The 22,473-nt window shown below is 46.9% G+C and overlaps 1 protein-coding gene across 1 annotated transcript in view; it reads left to right on the top strand.

The window, feature by feature from the left end:
* EHHADH (enoyl-CoA hydratase and 3-hydroxyacyl CoA dehydrogenase) overlaps positions 1-22,473 on the top strand; it is a 529,591-nt gene that overhangs the window by 265,922 nt on the left and 241,196 nt on the right. Inside the window, exon 4 of the mRNA XM_086955432.1 lies at positions 15,929-16,040. Coding sequence (XP_086811558.1) covers positions 15,929-16,040 — 112 coding nt within the window. The remainder of the gene's footprint in view (positions 1-15,928; positions 16,041-22,473) is intronic.

Raw genomic sequence — 22,473 nt, 5'->3', positions numbered from 1 at the left:
TTAAGCAGAATACTCTCACCCAGTCAAGAGATCAGGGCTAGATCCAACACCGTTTTTTAGCTCACTGCACCATCCCAGCTCAGAACCTGGCTATATGCAAATTAGTCTGTTCCTGTCCCAGTGCATGATGGGAACAGGGCAAACCAAACTACCAAGCCAATTCTTACACTGGTAAGGAAACAAGCTTTCGGGGACCGGTTTCTGGCATTTCAGCCGTCGTCGGCCCGGCTTGCTTGAATCCTGATGGTGCAATGAGCAAGGGACTCACATCTGAGTATACCCTTCCACGCTTATGGTGGACAAAATATTTAACAACAAGGGGAGGTGATGGACAGAGTTTCTGAATTAAGCAGAATACTCTCACCCAGTCAAGAGATCAGGGCTAGATCCAACACCGTTTTTTAGCTCACTGCACCATCCCAGCTCAGAACCTGGCTATATGCAAATTAGTCTGTTCCTGTCCCAGTGCATGATGGGAACAGGGCAAACCCAACTACCAAGCCAATTCTTACACTGGGAAGGATACAAGCTTTCGGGGACCGGTTTCTGGCATTTCAGCCGTCGTCGGCCTGGCTTGCTTGAATCCTGATGGTGCAATGAGCAAGGGACTCACATCTGAGTATACCCTTCCACGCTTATGGTGGACAAAATATTTAACAACAAGGGGAGGTGATGGACAGAGTTTCTGAATTAAGCAGAATACTCTCACCCAGTCAAGAGATCAGGGCTAGATCCAACACCGTTTTTTAGCTCACTGCACCATCCCAGCTCAGAACCTGGCTATATGCAAATTAGTCTGTTCCTGTCTCAGTGCATGATGGGAACAGGGCAAACCAAACTACCAAGCCAATTCTTACACTGGGAAGGAAACAAGCTTTCGGGGACCGGTTTCTGGCATTTCAGCCGTCGTCGGCCCGGCTTGCTTGAATCCTGATGGTGCAATGAGCAAGGGACTCACATCTGAGTATACCCTTCCACGCTTATGGTGGACAAAATATTTAACAACAAGGGGAGGTGATGGACAGAGTTTCTGAATTAAGCAGAATACTCTCACCCAGTCAAGAGATCAGGGCTAGATCCAACACCGTTTTTAGCTCACTGCACCATCCCAGCTCAGAACATGGCTATATGCAAATTAGTCTGTTCCTGTCCCAGTGCATGATGGGAACAGGGCAAACCAAACTACCAAGCCAATTCTTACACTGGGAAGGAAACAAGCTTTCAGGGACCGGTTTCTGGCATTTCAGCCGTCGTCAGACACTCTGTTCATCACCACCCCCTTTTCTGAATCGTTTTTGGCCACTATAGGTGTGGCAGGGTATACTCGGACATGAGTCCCTTGCTCACTGCACCATCAGAATTCAAGCAAGCCGGGCCGACAACGGCTGAAATGCCAGAAACCGGTCCCCGGAAGCTTGTCTCCTTTCTGGTGAAGAATTGGCTTGGTAGTTTGGTCTGCCCTGTTCCCATGATGCACTGGGCCAGGGACAGACTAATTTGCATATAGCCAGGTTCTGAGCTGGGATGGTGCAGTGAGCTAAATAACGGTGATGGATCAAGCCCTGATCTTTGGACTGGGTAAGAGTGGTCTGCTTAATTCAGACACTCTGTTCATCACCACCCCCTTTTCCGAATCGTTTTTGGCCACTATTGGTGTGGCAGGGTATACTCAGACATGAGTCCCTTGCTCACTGCACCATCAGGATTCAAGCAAGCCGGGCCGACGACGGCTGAAATGCCAGAAACCGGTCCCCGGAAGCTTGTCTCCTTTCTGGTGAAGAATTGGCTTGGTAGTTTGGTCTGCCCTGTTCCCATGATGCACTAGGCCAGGGACAGACTAATTTGCATATAGCCAGGTTCTGAGCTGGGATGGCGCAGTGAGCTAAATAACGGTGATGGATCAAGCCCTGATCTTTGGACTGGGTAAGAGTGGTCTGCTTAATTCAGACACTCTGTTCATCACCACCCCCTTTTCTGAATCGTTTTTGGCCACTATAGGTATGGCAGGGTATACTCAGACATGAGTCCCTTGCTCACTGCACCATCAGGATTCAAGCAAGCCTGGCCGACGACGGCTGAAATGCCAGAAACCGGTCCCCGGAAGCTTGTCTCCTTTCTGGTGAATAATTGGCTTGGTAGTTTGGTCTGCCCTGTTCCCATGATGCACTGGGCCAGGGACAGACTAATTTGCATATAGCCAGGTTCTGAGCTGGGATGGTGCAGTGAGCTAAATAACGGTGATGGATGAAGCCCTGATCTTTGGACTGGGTAAGAGTGGTCTGCTTAAATCAGACACTCTGTTCATCACCACCCCCTTTTCTGAATCGTTTTTGGCCACTATAGGTGTGGCAGGGTATACTCAGACATGAGTCCCTTGCTCACTGCACCATCAGGATTCAAGCAAGCCGGGCCGACGACGGCTGAATTGCCAGAAACCGGTCCCCGGAAGCTTGTCTCCTTTCTGGTGAAGAATTGGCTTGGTAGTTTGGTCTGCCCTGTTCCCATGATGCACTGGGCCAGGGACAGACTAATTTGCATATAGCCAGGTTCTGAGCTGGGATGGTGCAGTGAGCTAAATAACGGCGATGGATCAAGCCCTGAACTTTGGACTGGGTAAGAGTGGTCTGCTTAATTCAGACACTCTGTTCATCACCACCCCCTTTTCTGAATCGTTTTTGGCCACTATAGGTGTGGCAGGGTATACTCAGACATGAGTCCCTTGCTCACTGCATCATCAGGATTCAAGCAAGCCGGGCCGACGATGGCTGAAATGCCAGAAACCGGTCCCCGGAAGCTTGTCTCCTTTCTGGTGAAGAATTGGCTTGGTAGTTTGGTCTGCCCTGTTCCCATGATGCACTGGGCCAGGGACAGACTAATTTGCATATAGCCAGGTTCTGAGCTGGGATGGTGCAGTGAGCTAAATAACGGGGATGGATCAAGCCCTGATCTTTGGACTGGGTAAGAGTGGTCTGCTTAATTCAGACACTCTGTTCATCACCACCCCCTTTTCTGAATTGTCTCAATACAGTAGCACAAATGTTTGCTGATTTAAAGCACATCGAGAGCTTGTTAAATAAACAAAAGATTTATTTTGAACACAAATCTTCCTCATGTCAATCATTCATGTGGCATGCATGAGTGCAGTGTTGTGTGAGGGGTATGGGTGCACTCGAATAGTTCAGTGTGATATTGGCGCGGTGCCTGTCCTTCAGCAGGATTCTCCCCGTGTGCATGTTGCACATGTGCAGGTAGACGGTTGTCCCCCTCCGACTCACTACCAGACACCTCCACAGGTATCCTCTGCTTGATGGAAATATTGTGGAGTATGGCGCACACGGCCACGATGCGGCAGCAGACCTCAGGCCGGTATTTGAGGGCCCCGCCAGTCTTGTGGAGGATGCGGAATGTACTCTTTAACATGCCAAATGTCCGCTCTATCACATTCCTGGTGTGTATATGTGCAGCATTGTACCGCCGTTCCTGTGGTGTTGCAGGGTTGAGGTATTGGGTGAGGAGGTATTCACGGAGGCCGTAGGCGCTGTCACCTGAAGGGAGGAGCAGAGGGTCAGTGCCTGTTATGCGCAGCAACATGGTCTTAACATACTGTATGTGGGCATATGTACTTACCTAGGAGATGTCCCTCGCAAAAATTCACCCCCTGTCCAAGCGGGTGTGTATGCCGCTGTGCCGGAAGATGAACGAATCATGCGTGCTCCCCGCGTATTGTGCCACAATGTCTGTGATGATGGTCTTCGCATTGCAGACCATCTGGATGTTGAGGGAGTGGTATGACTTGCGGTTCCGGTACATGTATTCGGTCTCTGCGGGTGGACAGATGTGAATGTGGGTCAGTCGAAGCAGCCAATTACATGGGGGAAATGGGCGGTGTGATAGAAGTCCAGTTTTGTTTGCATTAAGTCCTGTTGGGTTGTTGGGAAGGTGATGTAGTGGTGTATCCGGCTCAGCATTGCGTCCAGGAAAGTCTGTAGGCAGCGTGACAGTGTACTCTGTGATATACCCCCTGCATATACGACTATCCCCTGGAAGCTGCCAGAGGCCAGGAAGTGCAGGCAGCACAGGACAGGACTGGACATGGGTGGGCACGGCATTGGTCCTCCGTGTTGGGTGCTGCATCAGGGGTCAAGGTCTATGGTGAGCTTCTTTATCATTGCCCCATTGGGCCTGTATTTGTAGTAGATCTCCTCTTCAGTCTGGCCCAGGAGTGTAATCCGCAGCCGCAAGATGCGCTCCTGGATCCCGCGTCGGTTCTGGGCCGCAGCCCGGAGCCTCAGCCGCCTTGCCACGATGTAGAGACCTGGCATTGTGACTTACCTCATGCTCCTACTGAGTCTCCTTAAGTGTGTTTGATTTACCCAACACCTGTTTGCCATTTTTTTTCACCAATTGGACTTCATGGTTACCACCTGTTTTTCTTCTCCTTAAATTGAGACTCGTATTTAGCGATTTATGGTATTTTCGCAATTTGCGATTTATGATGAATGGGAATAGCGATTTATTAGCAATTTCGCAATTTGATTGCAAATTCGCAATTGATTTCGCTAAATATGTGGGCAATCGATGTTAAGGAATCGCAATGGGGGTTTCCAAATGGTTTTGCGATTCTTTGTTTTGCGATTTCGCTATTTGCTGCTTTTGTACTTGATGCATTGCGGGAGCGGAAATTGCAATCGCAATCGTTGTTTCACAGCGATTGCGATCGCAATATCGCTTGATGCATCTATGCCTAAATGTGTCCTCAGGGCTGTATGCTAGAAACCTAGGAAAGACAAGGGTAAAACTGTTTCTGTACAGAACGACCTCACGGGTCCAAACACCAGCACTTTAAACTGTCCTAATAATGGAAAATGGTTGACCGTGTTTCCAAATGCACGAAATTACCCACAGCTCATCTTGCTACAGTGACTGAAGACGTTTGGGGTAACACATCGTCCAAAGTCTGTCTAAACTATATTTAATAATGATGAAGCTGTCATTTCGATTGACTCCTAATTATGCCACAGCAGCGTTTACTACCTTTTTATTTATTAATCACTGCCTTGCGAGATGCATTTGTAACTTGTATTTTATTATTCAACTGAATATTTTGTAACTACCTGGACACTAGACCTAAGTTGGTCGCTTCCTTTCCCACTTTAAATGTTTTTATACATTTTTGGTAATGGTTATATTCACAAACTTGCAATGGCTTTTATTAGCTGCACATAAATAAAATAACCTTTAAAACTTGAAACTACCTTCAGCTGACTTTTTTTTCAGGTCATTGCTGATATTTTTGCTAAAATGTTGGTTTGTGCTCGATCTTTGGGGGGACCTATAATCTGTGAGTTTGTTGGGTTTGGTAAAGATCTGTAACCTCTGCCGGTCCCTGGCTATGTCCTACAGGCAGTGCTTTAAATGGGCTAGTACTGTCCAGTACGGAATACCGGCACTTTTTTATTTTGGGGGGGAGAGTACTGGCACTTCTCAAGAGAATCGCTATACGTTTAATTGGAGAGTACCAGCACTTCTCAGAAACAAGCAGGTACTGTGCTACAGAGTACCCGCACTTCAATTTTTCCATTTCTAGCACTGCCTACAGGTACTGTGCTGAAAACATGACTGTGAGCCATGCCCTTGGCCCTGTAAACTCCCATCTGCACCCACAGGATGTGGCGCCCCCATGTACTTCATGTACAGGGAGAAGGGTAAAGCCATTGGCCACGTCCTTTGTGCTGGACCCTTACATCCAGTACATTCAGGGCATCCAAGACAATGCAATGGATGGAATGCCTGAATTAATCTCAGCAACTGGCAGTCGCTCGGAGTTGCATTCCAGTCCTTCATTTTTTGCCCACCATGCCACCTCGCTTCGGACCCAGCAGTATGCAAATCACTCTTGACCCTGATCCAATACATTCAGGGTATGGTTTGACTGTATATCCTGTGAGATCTTGGATATCTTGGAATAGGGAATGGTATTCCACAGCGTAAAGCATTTTTTGGGTTCTGATTGGAGATCGATCGAAACATAGTGGTCAGTGAGGCATAGAAGTTGCCAACCCAGGCTTCTACATCCATGGCCCAAGCGCTGTCCTCACTACCCTTTGTCTAAAGGGGCATGAAGGCAGGTGCAGACCACAGGAATGACCAGTTCTCCTAGAGCCACTACTTTTGCACCCTTCCCGTTGTCCTTCAGCAGAAAAGAAGACCCTGTTGAAGACCTATGAGCGAGAACAAGGGCCAACCCATTATTGTTATCAGTGACACCAGTGGTGACGTGGTGCATGATGTCACTTCCGCTGCCCTGCCATCTTCCTAAAGACATTCGCAGACCCCTGGCTGCAGACTTCCTGATTCCATATTATTATTATTATTATTATATTTCTTATATAGCGCCTGAATCGACCCCCGAAGGGGTATCTCCACGCTTGCCTTGGGAACCCGTCCTGGCTTTTCCCTGTGAGATAGCCCCTACAGGGCATCCCCAAGGTGAAAGCCAGGCATCCCGCCGCGGGGGGCCGTTGTGGAGATTAAGCAAGCTTAATGCCCAGAGTTGCAGAGTATGAACCCATGATTAGGTCAGGCACCGAAGCGAGAATTATCGAGTCCATGGACATTTGAACTCAAGACCCTGCCGCGTCGGGAATTGAACCCTGGTCCCGGGTCTGACCTCAGCTTCAGGGTCTGCCTGCTCTAACCAGTGAGCCACACTTCTCCACATATAACATATTTATAAATATAAAGTACTGTCCTGTTTCTCCAGCTCTAGGATTAGTGGGATGAAGTCTGCGTTAATGCCCGGTCAGTATTGCTGAGAAGTCATCGGTTTCTGGTAATTTGCTCTGAGCCTTCTGTGTTAGCGGTCTCAGTGGTTTCCCAAGTGTGGGAGCTGTCAGCTTCCGTAAAAAGCTCCATCAGGGCTGCCATTAATTAGTACCTTTGTTAGTAGATGTCAAGAATCAATTGAATATGGTTGCTGAGCCTCGTTCTCGTCCTCTGAGGGGAGACCTCGGAAGCACAGTGGTGCAGGGAAGCTGAACCCACTTTCCCTGCTGCAGACTTTGTTGTACTGCATCTGTGTGACGAAAGTTTGTTCAGCCGCTAAGTATGTGGGTATGAAATTAGCATTTTTGTTGCTAGTGATGTAGTTGTTAAGCACGTGTGTGTGTTTGAAGGGAACCTCCACTATTGCTGCCATGTATGAATCAATTTTGAGTGGATATGAGGGAAACTTGTACTTTTCATGTCAGTGTGGTATCCGTTCTGTGTATGTGTATGAGAGAAGCTTGTGCTGTGCGTGTGTTTGTATGAGAGAAGCTTGCACCAAGCTGTATCTGGGTGGGTGTGTGTGAGAAACAGAGGGGCAGTGAGAGAAAATGGAAGGGAAAGAGAAAAAAGAGAGAAGACGAAATAAAAACAGAGCACTTCCGCTGTCAGTGATGAGCCTGTTCTGCATGTGTTTGAAGGATGCTTGCCCTACATTGTGAGCCCACCAGGTCACTTGGGGAGTTAGTAAAACCAGCATTTCCATATAGGGCTGTTGGCCATGAACAATTGTAGAAAAACTTTAAGATGGAATCAGATCTCTCCTCCCACAACAACTTACCTGCAAACTTAAAGTTAAAAAAGATTCCATAAAACGGTCTGAAGTCCCAACTTTTCCAGCCAGTCTAGGGTTAAAATACTAATGCTTTGTCAGTCCCTTGTAGCCTCTCCAGTGTCCCTCTGTCTGGTCTGGTGCCGGAGGTGACTGTAGCCTCTCCAGTGCCGATCAGTCTGGTCCGGTGCCTGGGGTGACACTGTTGACTCACGGTGCCGGATTCAGACTGCGGAGAGAGGTTTGGAGGTCTTCAAGGCTCACTTTCGAGGTCTTGAAAACAAGGGGACATGTTTGACAAAGTTCATAAAGTGTGATATTGTTGGAATTCAAGAAACCTTGAGTTAATAATTGGTTGATCACAACCTGTATGAATCTAGGAAGAAGTGCAAGGAAACTTGAATGAAACAGGAGCTCCAACAAACTGATGAGACTCAGGTTATTCTCCCCTGAATTGAGATTGGATGTTGGAGGACGCCCAAAGAGCTCGTTGGATGAACACCATCCTCCCTCCATTAAAACTTGGGTGTATCCAAATGTCAAAGACCTGATGAGTTACATGATATCCTCTGTTGAATAAAGCTTGGATGTTGGAGGATGCCTAAAGAGCTTGTGGGATGAACATCATCCTTCCTCCGTTAAAATCTGGGTCCATCAGAATGCCAAGGAGCTTGTCAGTCAGAGGTTCTCCTCTGTTGAATAAAGCTTGGATGTAGCAAGAAGTCCAAAGAGCACAAGACCTGGAGATCATCCTCACTTAAACCAAACTTGGACGCAGCAGGTCTTCTAAAGAACTGAGGGGATGCAAGTCCCTGGCATGAAGCCTGAATGTAGCAGGAGGGTATTTTTTCCATGAATTTTGCAGGCGAACATTGCTGTATGGTACCAGAATATCCTAATAATAAAGGAAATCTACACTCAGTAGGGAGATGTTTAAACAATTTCTAGAACACAATATTTTTATCAGACAATATTTTTGCTAACGGTATTCACACAAACAACTGACACTACATACATAGCACTGCATGTTTGCTAAGTTTGGGGGGTGAACTCTGCTCTGCTCGCAGAGATTACTGCTCTACGCATTACACGGAGCTCAAAGAGTTCCAAAAAAAGGAGCAGGGTTTTTTATCTCGCTCGCGTTCGTCACCTTCAAGTTGGCGAGCGAGTAAAATCCACCTCTCGGCAAGATTTTTCCTCGCTTGTGATCGTCAACATCAAATTGTCGAGCGCGAGTGTGGAAAAAAAAATCAACCTCCCGGCAAGATTTCTCAATGCAGGCGGCCAGATTTCTCATTGCGAGTGGTTGCGTATGCTTGCGACCGCTCGTGTTGAGAAATTGCTTGCATTGAGAAATCTGCCGCTCAAGTAAAAATCTACTTTAGCGGCAAAAAGGAAGCAGCGCCCACTTGCGCTGTGCATGGTGCCGTTAGTGAGGATTGCACAGTGCAGACAAGCACCTGGCACTGGAAATCACTGCGAACAGCATTTATCCAACGCACTCCTCTGCTTGCGGAGCTCCGCGTAGTGCGGCGAGTTGTTTTGTGCACTTGGCGAAGTTCCACTTGGCAGAACTCCTCAAACTCTGCCCAGGCTTAATGTTTGCTAGAGTGAGTGATAGGGCCAAGAGGAAGAATTTTAAACCCTGGGCTCTGCAGCTTGCTGCATATTTATGTCAATGCAAATAATATAGGCCTAATACTGCTTGTTGCAATAACACATTTTTCTTAAATACGGGGTTTTGCCATAAAACTAGCTCTGGAGCAGCCAAGGGAAAGCCTGGGACTGAATGGAAGCTAGGCCCAGATATCAGAGGGCCTTGTTGCTAATGTCTTGAGGGTTTGAGGTGTTCAGGAGAAAAGGTGCAGCCTCCAGGAGGCCAGAGCCAGCCTTACTAGAAAAGAAGCAACCTAGCAAAGCTCCATACTGGACACCATCGCAAAGGGGTGAATTGGAAACATTTTAAAGGTACAGATGATTCAATGAGTGGTGTGAACTTCTACAGTGGATTAGGGATAGAAGGCTCCGGGCAGGCTATCGTCGCTGTGACGGGGGCGGTGGCAGGCTTAGCCAGGAGATCCCAGGGCAACCCAGGTGTGAGCCAAGACCTGAAGGCAGCTCTGGCAGCTTCCAACACCTAGTATATTATTATTAAGATATAAGAAGTAGCAGTGTGCGTGCCTGGCGGCCCTGCCAGGTCAGCTGAGCTCAGGTGCCTGATGCTGGGCATGTCCTTGGCAGCAGGCTTCAGGTATGGATAGACAGACATTTATTTAATATTGGCAGGAAGAGCAGGTAATCGCTGTACAGTCAGGATAGGCGGTCGTGCTGGAATCCTTACGGGGGTAGGCGGGTGCTGCCTGCTCTCTGCCAAGACAAACCTTGATACTTGTGACTTCTGCCAACCTGCGGGCAAGTGGTCAGCCATTAAGTGGCCCTGAAAAGAAGAAGTAGGGGAATTTAGTTCACTGGCACGGCCATGAGCCACCAGTTCTCATGGAGCTTTCTCATGCTGCTTTGTGTCTCTGGGTGCCCTCTGTCTCTGGGAGCTCTCTGTCTCTTTGTGCCCTATGTTTCAGATGTGTCTTTTGCCTCTGGAGGCCTTCTGTCTCTAGGTGCCCTCTGTCTCTAGGTGCCCTCTGTCTCTAGGTGCCCTCTGTCTCTAGGAGCTCTGTCTCTGGGGGCCCTCTGTCTCCCCTCTGTCTCTGGGCGCTCTCCGTCTCTCTGGGTGCCCTCTGTCTCTCTGGCCACCCTCTGTCTCTCTGGCCACCCTCTGTCTCTAGGCGCCCTCTGTCTACATGTTCCCTCTGTCTCTGGGTGCCCTCTGTCTCTGGGCGCCCTCTGTCTCTGGGCGCCCTCCGTCTCTCTGGGCGCCCTTCGTCTCTCTCTGGGCGCCCTCCGTCTCTCTCTGGGCGCCCTCCGTCTCTCTCTGGGCGCCCTCCGTCTCTCTCTGGGTGCCCTCCGTCTCTCTCTGGGCACCCTCCATCTCTCTCTGGGCGCCCTCCGTCTCTCTCTGGGCGCCCTCCGTCTCTCTGGGCGCCCTCTGTCTCTGGGCGCCCTCTGTCTCTGGGCGCCCTCTGTCTTCATGTTCCCTCTGTCTCTGGGCGCCCTCCGTCTCTGGGCACCCCATGTCTCTGGGTGCAATATTTTTCTGGGTGCTCTGTTTCTGACTGCACTGTATCTCGGACTTCCCTTTCTGGCTTGTGGCCTTTTTAGTTTGAGCCTGGGCAGAAGATGCTCTGTGAGGCAAGCTGTATTAGAGTATGGACATGAAGCTCCATCTACTCTCCCCCCACAATTTTCATTGGCTTGTGTCATTCTCCTTTGTAAATGTTGGCTTCTGAATCGTTAATTGGCTTGTTAGTCCCTCCTTAGTGACGCCTTGACTTCAATTGTAACCTCCCATGAGGACTGGCCCTTTTTACTTTGGTTGTTACATGGTACGTCTTATTTAGTCTAGAAGCATTATTTTTTTTATGAGTTTCTCCTAATGCATGCACGACATGCTTACCTGCAACATTCAGCGTGCCATGCGCACTTTCACTTTCCAAGCAGCAAGGGACAATGGCGGCCGCTTCTTTGAAATGAAAAAGGTCTCGCATTTACAATAGTTTGAGCTATTGGCATTGTAAATGACAGTGCCTTTTCTTTACATGTTAATTATCAAAACAGATAAATAAAAGGCATTGTCAGTTACAATGCCAATAGCTTAAACTCTTGCAAATGCGAGACCTATTGCATTGCAAATGCTTGTCCTTTTCTCCTATAATTTCCCTTAAATCTTGTCAGCCTACCATACATCTCTTATCTGTTCTGAGGATAACCCTGCATGGCATTTGAGAAAAGCTTAATGCTGAGACTATCCTATTTGTACATATATGATAATTTGGATTGCCTTCTCCTTTAGATCAAATTCCTCTTTGGATATTAGGGGGTCCATTAGGATGTAGGGCGGATAGCCACCGCCCGCATGGCGGTGGCAAACCGCCCTACATCCTTCCCCGCCTGCTACCCATTTCCCCCCACCATATTAGTATGGCGGGGGTACCACGCCCGCCTGAAATACCGTCCGCCACTTTTTCGCCCGGTCGACAAGTCGACCGGGTGGAAAAGGTTTCATATGGTGGCGGTGTCTGCTGGACACCGCCATCCATATTAGCATGGGAGCGGGAACATGCCTTTCCGTGGCGGCGTTGCTGCCACGGAAAGGCATGCGGAATTCGCTTATGTGTGCCCGTTGCTGGCCCCCAGGGTATTGGGGGGTGCACATGGGGGTACCCACGGTGCCCTCCTGCATTGTCATGGACATGGTGGCAGGCACCTCGCGGTGCCTGCCACCTTGTGCATGACAATGCACACAGTGCATTCCCAGCATTGTGGCGGGTGGTGCTGTGAGCTGGGAATGGAGGATGCTACCACCAAGGTGGCGGTGGCATCTTAATCGCCGGTGCGGAACCACCGCACCACTGGCGGACGGTCCCAGCACCGCTAGTGTGGCGGGCGGACGGAAGTCCGGCCGCCATCCTAATAGGCCCCTAGGTCTTTTAATAATTTGGACCAACATACCAACCTAGCAAATTTCCTTCCTATCTTTTCTTTACACAAATCCAACTCCTTATATTTTATGAGGAAATTGTCTCAATATTTTTACACTTCTTAAATATTCCAATCAAGCTACTCCGTTAGAGGTTTAAACTTAGCCCATTTCCCCCCTTTTTTTGATAAATCCATTTACAATGCAAAGTCTTCTTCCCCCTGTTTGGGGTATGGGTTCTGACTTGTATGCAGATTGTATTTCACTGACTGTTTTTGTTTTTCCTTATTCCCTGTGCCCCTTTGAGATTAATTCCCACTTTTCTAACTTCGTCCCTTCCGTGTACTTTATCTATCTCTATAACTCTTCATCCAGAACATCGTTATCATTTTTCAGAGATTGCATACCCATCAACTTTCTCTTAATATGCTATTTACTTCTTTTTATGTCACCCTTGCCCATGTTGAGCCCTAACCTCAATAGTTGAGGATTTCTGTGCATGGATGAGGGGTTTCACCTCTTTAATTTGGGAGCCTTCCAACTTCTTTTTTCGTCCCCTGTTTTTATTTCATAGTCTGTTAAACCAATGTTTCCTAAAAAAGAGATTATCACTTCGCCTCTTCACTAACATTGGTTGGTGCGACACAAAAACAGTGGTTGGCTCCCTTTGGGAGATAGCTTGGGTTTCAGCAAAGTCCTCTACTGGCCTTACCATGGTTGGCATACATTTGTTTATAGTTATTATTTAATCAGCTATTGTTTTTAAAACAATAGTTTGATTTTTCATTGCCTCATTATTTAAAAGCCCTGATTCTAATATCGCATGAAGAGTATTCTTCATTCGTAGCATGCGGGGGTTTCTGGCATATTATTCAAAGATTTGCTACTTAACCTTTCTTGAGAATTGATCCTTGGCCTCCTGTTATCTCCTATCCAGGGACCATTTCCACCCTCCTGTTGTACCAAAAATGGCCATACATCGAAGTATGGGCCCGTTCAATACTGCCACTAATTCGCTTGGAATCTTCCTCTCTCATCTCCCTTTTATTTAAGGACCCCAGAGATAACCAAAACTTGGGGGAAGGAGAGAGCCAGGGCTAATAGGGCAACCTCCATATACGAGGACTCACTGAGGTGTTGCTCGTAATGTAGCAGAACCGATTCTTCCTCAAGTGTAATCTTATCTGCCCTTGGATCATCTGCTTTGGTTCTCTCTCCATCTTTTCATCTCTTAAAATGTCTCACCAAATTTTGTTTTATGAGGCTGCTAACTCAATTACTGACAGGATTATTCTTGGCCCTTCACTTCCTTCCAGGGTCCGAGACAAATTCTGAACCCGGGGTGCTTTTTCTCCCTCTTTTTTACTCTCTATTCTTTTCATTGTTGGGCCGAGTACTCCGCTCCGACAGTGGAGTTTGCGGTGTTTTACCAACTCCGTGCTCCACTGAGAACGCGTAGTTGCCGCAAAACTCTGACTCTGTGGTGGAGTAGAGTACAAAGCCAGCCCCCTTTTAAAAAAACATTTGGAGCCACTTACCTTCTCTTTTGCCCGCCTCCACCTCGCCGCGGTGTCTCCTTCTTTCCGTCCTCTTCCTCCTCTGTCCCTGTACATATTACATCTTGCGTGAAGTGCACATGTGCAGTTCATGCAAGACGTAATACGACAGGGACTTGAGGAGGAGGACGACGAAAGAAGGAGACACCGCGGCGAGGAGGAGGGCGGGCCGAGGAGAAGTTAAGTGGGTTTTAAAAAACATTTTTGGATCTTTTTGTGGTCCTGGAGCAGAGCGTAGTTACACAGTTTTTTTTAAAATTCAGTGGAACTACGCGGAGCACCACTTCACATACTCAGTCCAGGGTTAGACACAATGTGAATCATCCCCTCCACTACTTCCCTTCAAATCACATATCTCTCTACTCGCTCTTTCTTTCCCTAGTATTGTTTCTCTAGTGGAGACTCATTTGGGCTGCTTCCCTTGTCTTTTCTTTTTTATAGGCATTGAGTTATATCTCATTTAGACCTCTAAACTCTAAATAGAAAATCAATTGTACTCTTATTAAAATCAGAATGTAAATATTACTTAAGATACTTAATATGACTATTTATATCAAACTGGAGCGTCCCCAAATAGTCTACAGTTGAACAAGTACTCTTCGTGCTGTATAATTCCCACTCCTAGCTTGGAGAATACAAGCACTACCCCCACCTTTTTCAAATTCACTAAAATATCCCATATATCAGCTACCTCCATCACTTTCACACCTCCAGCAGTATGAATAAGTTCTTCTGTTCATTTCGCAAAGGTTTCCTCCATCTTTTCTTCCATTGAATGTTCCCACCATCAAAAAAATATCTGTTCCAACCAAATGCACTAATGACAACATCATTTTATACCACGTAAATAGAGAAAAAGAACTTATAAAACTATAAAAATTACTTGCTCCCTTACCCTGCTGCTGCTGCCACCACCGAACACCAAACACCCTGCCTTTTTCTTCTGTAACACACAGCAACACCAAGTGCCAGGGAACGGAGTTACCTCCGATGCACGTATGCAATCAAGGTTAGTGACCAGTTTTGCACCAAGAGACAGAGGGCCAGAGGGATCGGAATGGGAGACCAAGGGCTAAATCCACTCCTTATCATGTGCTTAACTCCTCTGCTCCCTGGGTTGTAGCACAATGGCATTAAAAATTATTCTGCTTGTAGTATTATGCTTGGAGAATGTGCATACTCTTAGCATCTACTTTTGCCTTTAAGCCTGCCTTAGGCTGAATGATGGCTGTGTGGTATCTTGTGGATTATTATTTATTTATTTTATATATAAAGTTTATATAGCGCGAACAAGATCCCGAAGGATATCAGAGTGCTTTACAATAGGTTGGAAGAGAGGACAAAAATGAAATGTACACAGCAATTGTGAAAATACAATAAACAGTAAACAGTGGTACAGGTAAAGAGTATAATATTATGCAGAAGAGACGATCCGTGACTGTTAGTTGTGCCATGGAGATAGAAACCAAGAACAACCGCCTTAGGAGTATCTCCACCCCTTATGGTATGAATTTGCTCATTAGGAGTCTTTTCGCTTCCAGTTTGAAAGCCGTTGTCGAGGAGAGTCTGCGTACATCCGGAGGAAGAAAGTTCCATATTTTAGGGGCAGCACCAGAGAAGGCTTGGTGACAAGTTCTCTTTTTGCTCAGGATGATCGGTTTCAGGAGGAGAGTAGAGGCGCTTCTTGTTGCCCACTCCCCACAAGATAGTTCAAGTTTTTGCCCCAGATACGTGGGAGTATTGTAGTGAAGGGCTTTGTGCGCCAGGATTGCAATCTTTAGCTTCAAAGGGTAGCCAATTGAGAGATTTAAGGACTGGGGATATGTGCTCATTTCTTTTGGAGCCTGTAGTCAGTCTTGCTGCGGAGTTCAAAGAGGCCCTAAGTGGAGCCAAGGCATATTTGGGAAGGCCACAGAGAGTTGCACAGCCATAGTCTAACCTTAGTAAGACAAGCGCTTAGATGTGTTTCCTTTCAACAGCAAGCTACAGTGGATGTTTGTACATGCAAATCTTTTGTTATACTTAAATATGATGCCCACTTACAAAAGTTGGATTGTGCCTTCTTAAATGTTAGTACAGCACCAATGGATGATCCAAAATGGGTCATCCAAACTGGATACACATTATAAATCCCTGTCTAGCTAATGTAATATTAGTAGCTAAAATCATGCCTTGAGTGAATGGACTGTAGGTAGCCTAGAAGATGCTTTTATGTGACATGTTCTTTATTGCCTGCTTTAGGCTCGAGTTGGTCTCACAGAAGTGCTCCTTGGACTACTTCCAGGAGCAGGTGGAACTCAACGCCTTCCTCGACTGATTGGGGTACCTGCTGCTCTTGACATGATGACTACAGGTAATTCAATTAAATGTTCCCCGACAATGTGTTTTTGATAATTATAGGTTTGTTTAAGGTTACCAGAAAACTTCATGGCATCAGGGAGGCCTTTGTCGGGCACTTCATTCAACAGCCAAAATTATTACGGGAGTTACAATCTTGAGTCGTCTCAATTGAACCTCTGGGATTAAAGCCGTAGGTGAAAAGATTTGTAAATTGGAAAACTTGGATACATAGTACCCGGATGACATTGAGTTATCCGATAGCCTTAAGTTGATTTAATAGCAGTACCATGGCCAAATCATGAAACGATATACAGTCCCTCACATGCAGTTAAACATATGCATCACTAAGGCTAAACAGAATATTGCATATCCATTATGCACTGCACATGATTACAAATATAGGAATCAGTCCCAAAAATGTATACCACATGCATAGCAGCAAACCTTCAGTTTTTCTTTCCTGTCGTTCTCTTATTTTAACCCGTTGGCTGCTGCTGTCGGCAGCACTACCTCGCCGGTGCTGCCGTCGGCCAATGGCCAACGCGACCGCGCCCGTTTTTTTAAACGGCCGTACTGCCGCAAAAAAGCGGAAGCAGCCAACGGGTTAAAGGCTAAATTTGAAATATCAACACATTCACAGAGCCATACATAAATGTGGCATTAAAGGATATTTTCGCAATCTTGAACGACTATAAAGGGAACATATTTTCTTATATTTGTTTAAAATCACTTTCTACAGACCGTTAATTAATATTTGACACAATCAAGGCACAGTATTAAAACGGTTGATGCTGCTGCCTATCACAGTGCAAATTCTACATATAAATATCTTGTTTACATGAGAACTACATAATCTAGAAGCCATTCGCAAGTTCAGAAACAGACTGCCATTGTCCAGATTCATGAGTACATTGTCTGTGATGAAGTTACCTTTAGGCAATCAATGAGTTGAAGGAATATTTGGAAGCCATCTGTAGACTCTACTTGGTCACAATATGAGAGGATTCCAAGTTACTTCCTTACCACCAGCAATTATTATGGCGTACGGCTAAGTAATGTTGTACATAAGTACAAGTATACATAGTTTTTTTGCGGTGTACTAGAGGTAAGAACTTAGAATCTAACCTGGGCAGCCAGTGGAAGCCTAAATCAAGGTAAAGTAGATTTTCACCCAGCTCATAAAACAAAATATCTCTTTAACGATGCACCGAATAAGAAATCTGGAAACGGAGTGAATACATGTCAAGTTGAGAGAAGGGAAGAGCACAGGGCAGAAGATATAAAAAAAATCCTATATTTCATTAAGAATGAGGATCTAAAAGGCCTCAAACTATAACCCAAAAAAAGTTTGCAGTTAAGATAACCTAAATAAGGTTTCTTACACAGTAGAATTTTGAATAGTAAAATATAGTGAAAAAACGGAAAAGCTAAATCGTATTACCATAAGTCTGAGCTTGAGTGCAAATTAGGAAATCATAGGTACGAATAATTAAAGGCTGAGCCCATGTCTGAAAAGAGGCCAGAGACTAAATCCTATACAATAGAGCATGGTTATTGACATCCCAAGATTAAGCATAGTTAAATTTAACAAAGGTAGTACCCATATATTAGAAACGGTTAGAGGTCACATATAGCAAAGCAAATAATTGTAACGCATGCAGCAGGGGTACTTAACAACTGAATCCCACCCCAGCTGAGATTAAGATCAATCCCATTGGACTTGCAGCAGAGCGTTGGCACAAGGAGAAGAAGATCGACTGCAGTCAAACATCTAGAGAAGTTTCAAATAACATTGAGATAAGACCTTAATGCCACTCCTTAAATTGACGATTGTCCAACAAGGATGAAGCAGAGCTGCCGTAGGCTAGTGTAAGCATAACAACCTATAGAAGATCTTTTCTAATGTCACGAACAACTATGGGGGTGGTTCATCTTTTACACAACTAGAAAATATATAATTAATTTAGAAATTGCAGCTATACCTCTAGCTTGATAGGATATAAGGCCCTTGTGTGCATCACCTAGAGTCTTGGCCTCTGGTGTCATCAGTAAACTGCTGACACACATTTATGTCTTGTTCTCCATTGAGCCGCTGATGGCACACTGAGGAATTGGCCTTATTCTACCCTCAGAGAATTGTTGGATGTCTAAGCTGAGGGCATGAGCCTAGCCTAAACTCCTGCATGTTCAAAAGGACAGATGAAGTGATATTGTTGCGGTGGCTGTAATGGCTGAAATAAATATTTCTGGAGATGTGCCCTAGAGAGACATGAAATTCATTATTTTTGTTGCCAGATGTTCAGCCAGGAGCTAATCCTCTGTGCACAGAAACAATATGCATATGACCGCTTCTGGATAGAACCTTGAAGCCCTCTGCTAATAGTTCTAGGTCTGTTCCGTACTAGTAGTACAAAAACCTGTCCAGTGTCCATCGCATTTATGGTCTATTTGTTGTTTTCTTTCTATGTATGGAGGCTAACCTACTCCACGTGGACTTACGTAGGCCATGGATGGCAGTGACAAGGAGCCCCTGCTCCTGATCGTTTATTTTTTTTTTGCATTGTTGACCTAGTCAATATTGTATAAACCCTCCTACTGTATTGCTCCAAATGATTCACTTCCATGTCATCTCTGTCTTTATGGCGTCATTGTTTATTGTTTTTCGAGAGCCACTGTGTGTGGCGGATGAGGTGCTGGTGGTCCTTCCTTTGTAAGATTCCTTGCTGGCACGTGCTGCCACAACTAAAGTCCTGGTGCATTGACAGGGATATCACCTGCACGGAATTACCCAAAGTACAATCTGCCTCAGTCACTGACCCCCCGAGTGAGAATAAAAATAACAAACTGACAATGTCTCCATGCAGTCTGGTTCATAGAAAGTCACTTGCAACAGATATGAGAGTGATCTTCTTGTTATGTTGGTTCCTCATTTTAGGATAGGAACAGTGCAGTTGAAACTCGTTTATTTCAATTAAAATTCTATAACCTCGGGCATGTACAAAAATGTAATTTAATGAAATATAAATGACTGTCTTCACTTCTACACCCATAAAACGAATAAAGGTCAAAATGAGTAATACTAGATGTAACATTTCCAACTTATTTTGTTTTAGTTTTTTGGAAATACTTCAGTGAGGAAGATTTTTTCAATTGGTATATTCAGCTATAAAAAAACCCTTTTCAAAACATAAATGATCTCATCACGATTGCAATGTTGTTAAAACATTCCACCCAATGTAGCATAGTCTATAGCATGTTGTTACATCATAAGGTTAAGCCCATCTCTAGAGTGCAGCTAGCCAGTCTATTTTTTCCTAATTACAAATGGTCAGTTAGATTTGAGAGAGAAGGAGGCCCTGTCCCAGTATCTAAGGGCCCGATGTAGGTAGGGCTTTACCGATCGGTATCGGCCGAAAATACCGATTTTTGGCCCTTACCGATCGGTAAACAGCCATCGAGATGTAGGGGACCAAAAACAGAACGAATCGGATAGAAAACCGATTCGGAATGTGTACCGAATGTGAAAGAATCCGATACGTACATACCGAAAATCGGATATGTAACGAATCGGAAAAACACCGATTCGGTTACAAAGACCGAATCGGTCCATGTACCGAATCGTTAGTGACACCGAATCGGAAAATCACCGATTCGGTCCCACTACCGAATCGTTAGCGACACCGAATCGGAAAATCACCGATTCGGTCCCACTACCGATTCGTTAGCGACACCGAATCGGAAAATCACCGAATCGGTCCCACTACCGATTCGTTAGCGACACCGATTCGGAAAATCACCGATTCGGTCCCACTACCGAATCGGAAAAAATACCGATTCGGACATGATCCGATTCGGAAAACATGCCGATTCGTATAAATCTCCGATCGGGAAATTCCCCGATTCCGACAGTTGGGGAGATGTAGGGAGGCACAGAAACACCGAAATCGGCTCAAAATCGGTAGAATTCACTCGGTATTTACCATGGATTGCAATCAGGTGGTAACCAACTCCAACCCATATAAACAGTCCCAAAATGCATTGCAACTTGCAGGATGGCAGCTTTCTATGTCATTGCGAGGCGGCTACGGCTACAGCAGGAAGGACTGAGGGAATGGCTAAGAAATGAACAGGTCTACAGACAGAGGATAACCCTGTTCATGCTCACTGAGGCTGAGATCCTACAGAGATACAGGCTGGACTCTGACACCATACTTGAGCTCATCAGGGACCTTAAGCCATACTTGGACCACCACACCCCAAGGGCACACGCCATCCCTGCGCACGTCCAGGTGCTATGCAGCCTACACCTGGTAGCGTCTGGCAGCTATCAAAGTGGAGCAGCAGCAGCAGGAGGGGTGAGCCAGAGCAGCCTGTCAAGGTTCTTCCACATATTCCTTGACGCCATGATAGACAGGATGGACCAATACATCTCATTCCCTGCAACCCACGCAGAACTGCTACAAACCAAAGCGGACTTCTACCAGATGGCACACTTTCCCCAAGTCATCGGTTGCATAGATGGCACGCATATTCCGATTTGCCCACCAGCGGACACCGAATACATATACCGCAATCGGAAATCGACACACACCATCAACGTGCAGGTGATCTGCAATGCCAAGTGCACCATCACAGACCTGGTAGCAAAATTTCCAGGGAGTACCCATGACTCCTATATATTCCAACAGAGCGGCATATATGCACGGCTGATGGCTGGCGATTTTGGAGAAGGATACCTCCTAGGTGAGCCACATCATCAGACCCCCATAACACATAGTAGGTAGGTGTAATACATGTATGCATGTGTCTAATGTGACCCCTTTCTCTTCCAGGCGACAGTGCATATGCCCTCCGCTCATTCATACTCACCCCCTACCTCAACCCCTCCACACCCAGCCAAAGGAGGTATAACCGTGCCCACATACGCACCAGGAATGTTGTTGAACGGACCTTTGGCATCTGGAAAAGTAGATTCAGATGCCTGCACAAGAGTGGAGGTGCAAGGCAGTATACCCCCATCACCTGCTGCAAGATCATAGCTGTATGTGCAATGTTACACAACCTTGCGGTCAAGAAGGGCACTGAGGTGGAGTTGTCTGACTACGAGGACTATGACGACGACGAAGCTGTGCCACTGACACAGCCAGCTGGGGCGTGTACGCCATGTGATGGCAGATACAGACGTGAGGAGATCACTGAGAACTATTTCTGACTGAGTACAGATGCAAAGACAGCTAAATGTTGGTTGGAAAATAAACTTTTTAATAGTGATGCACCACAGTTACATCACTGAAGTGCATAAAAAAATGGAGTCTGTCAAAACAAATAAAGTCCAGGCTTCTGGTATGATCATCCCCCCTTGCCAGCCTATTTTTTGGCCCGCTTTCCAGACCCACTGGGGTGTCCCTCGGCCCCCTCCGAATGGCCAGCAGCATCAGCGGAGCGCCTGGTGCTCCTCCTTGGCTCTGATGCAGCGCTGGCCGGGCTGCTGCGGCTGCTGCTGTCACCAGCATCACCCAGGTCCAGGGCAGGATTGGAGGCGGCGTTCGATATTAACATGGCCTCCATGGCCGTGGTGATCTTGGCCATCCCCCTGGTCAGCTCTGCAGTATGCTGACTCTGCACCGACTCCTGATTTGCGCTACGCTGGCACAGCTGTGCAGTCGCCGCTGCAAGGCGGGCCATGGCCCGGTTGAGCACCCGGGCATCCCTCCTGCGCGCAACCTCATGCTCCTCCTGCCTGGCAGAGGAGTGGGTGATGGCAGTGGTCAGCCTGCCCAACCCTGCTGCCACCTCCTTGTTGCTGTCCACAACAGCCTGGAACCCCTTCACCAACTCCCCCATCTGCAGGTTGTGCTGCAGGAGCTGGCGTTGGCAGGCCATGGTGGATCTGGCCTGTTGGCGCTGGATTTTCACCATCTGGCCCTCCAGGCCCAGGAACACACTGCCCTCCCGTGCTGGTGCAGCAGTGGTGGTGGTGGTGGTGGTGGTGGTGGCACGGCGTCTGGCACTGCTGCCTCCGGCCTGCTGAGTGGGCTGGGGTGCCACTGGTGGTGGTGTGGTGCTGGCCGGTCCCGGAGCCCCTGCTCCCAGGACAGGTAGGACGGGTGGCAAGGCCACGGTTGTGGCAGGAGATGTTGTCGGCGGAATGGTCTGCCGTGTTGGGGAGTTGGATGGGGAAAATTCCAAGGGGGGTGAGCTGGGCAGTACTGGGGAGTGCACTGCCTGGAAATCAATCACCAGGACTCCCTCCATTCCAAGCCCTGGGGTGTCTCCTTCCTCATCCTCTTCCTCCTCCTCCTGGCCAGGCTGGCTGGTGCTCGGCCCTGCCACTGCAGTATGTGAAGTCGTAGCTCCCTCTGCTGCCACAGTGGTGCCGCCTGATGGTGCCCCTAGGTACAAAGAAGCATTTGTAAACTGAGTGCCGATGTATTACAGTCAGTACA

This window comes from Lissotriton vulgaris, chromosome 2_1 (genome assembly GCF_964263255.1).
Source record: "Lissotriton vulgaris chromosome 2_1, aLisVul1.2, whole genome shotgun sequence".
In the NCBI taxonomy this organism is placed as follows: Eukaryota; Metazoa; Chordata; class Amphibia; order Caudata; family Salamandridae; genus Lissotriton; species Lissotriton vulgaris.
This window is presented reverse-complemented; position numbering and strand designations above follow the sequence as displayed.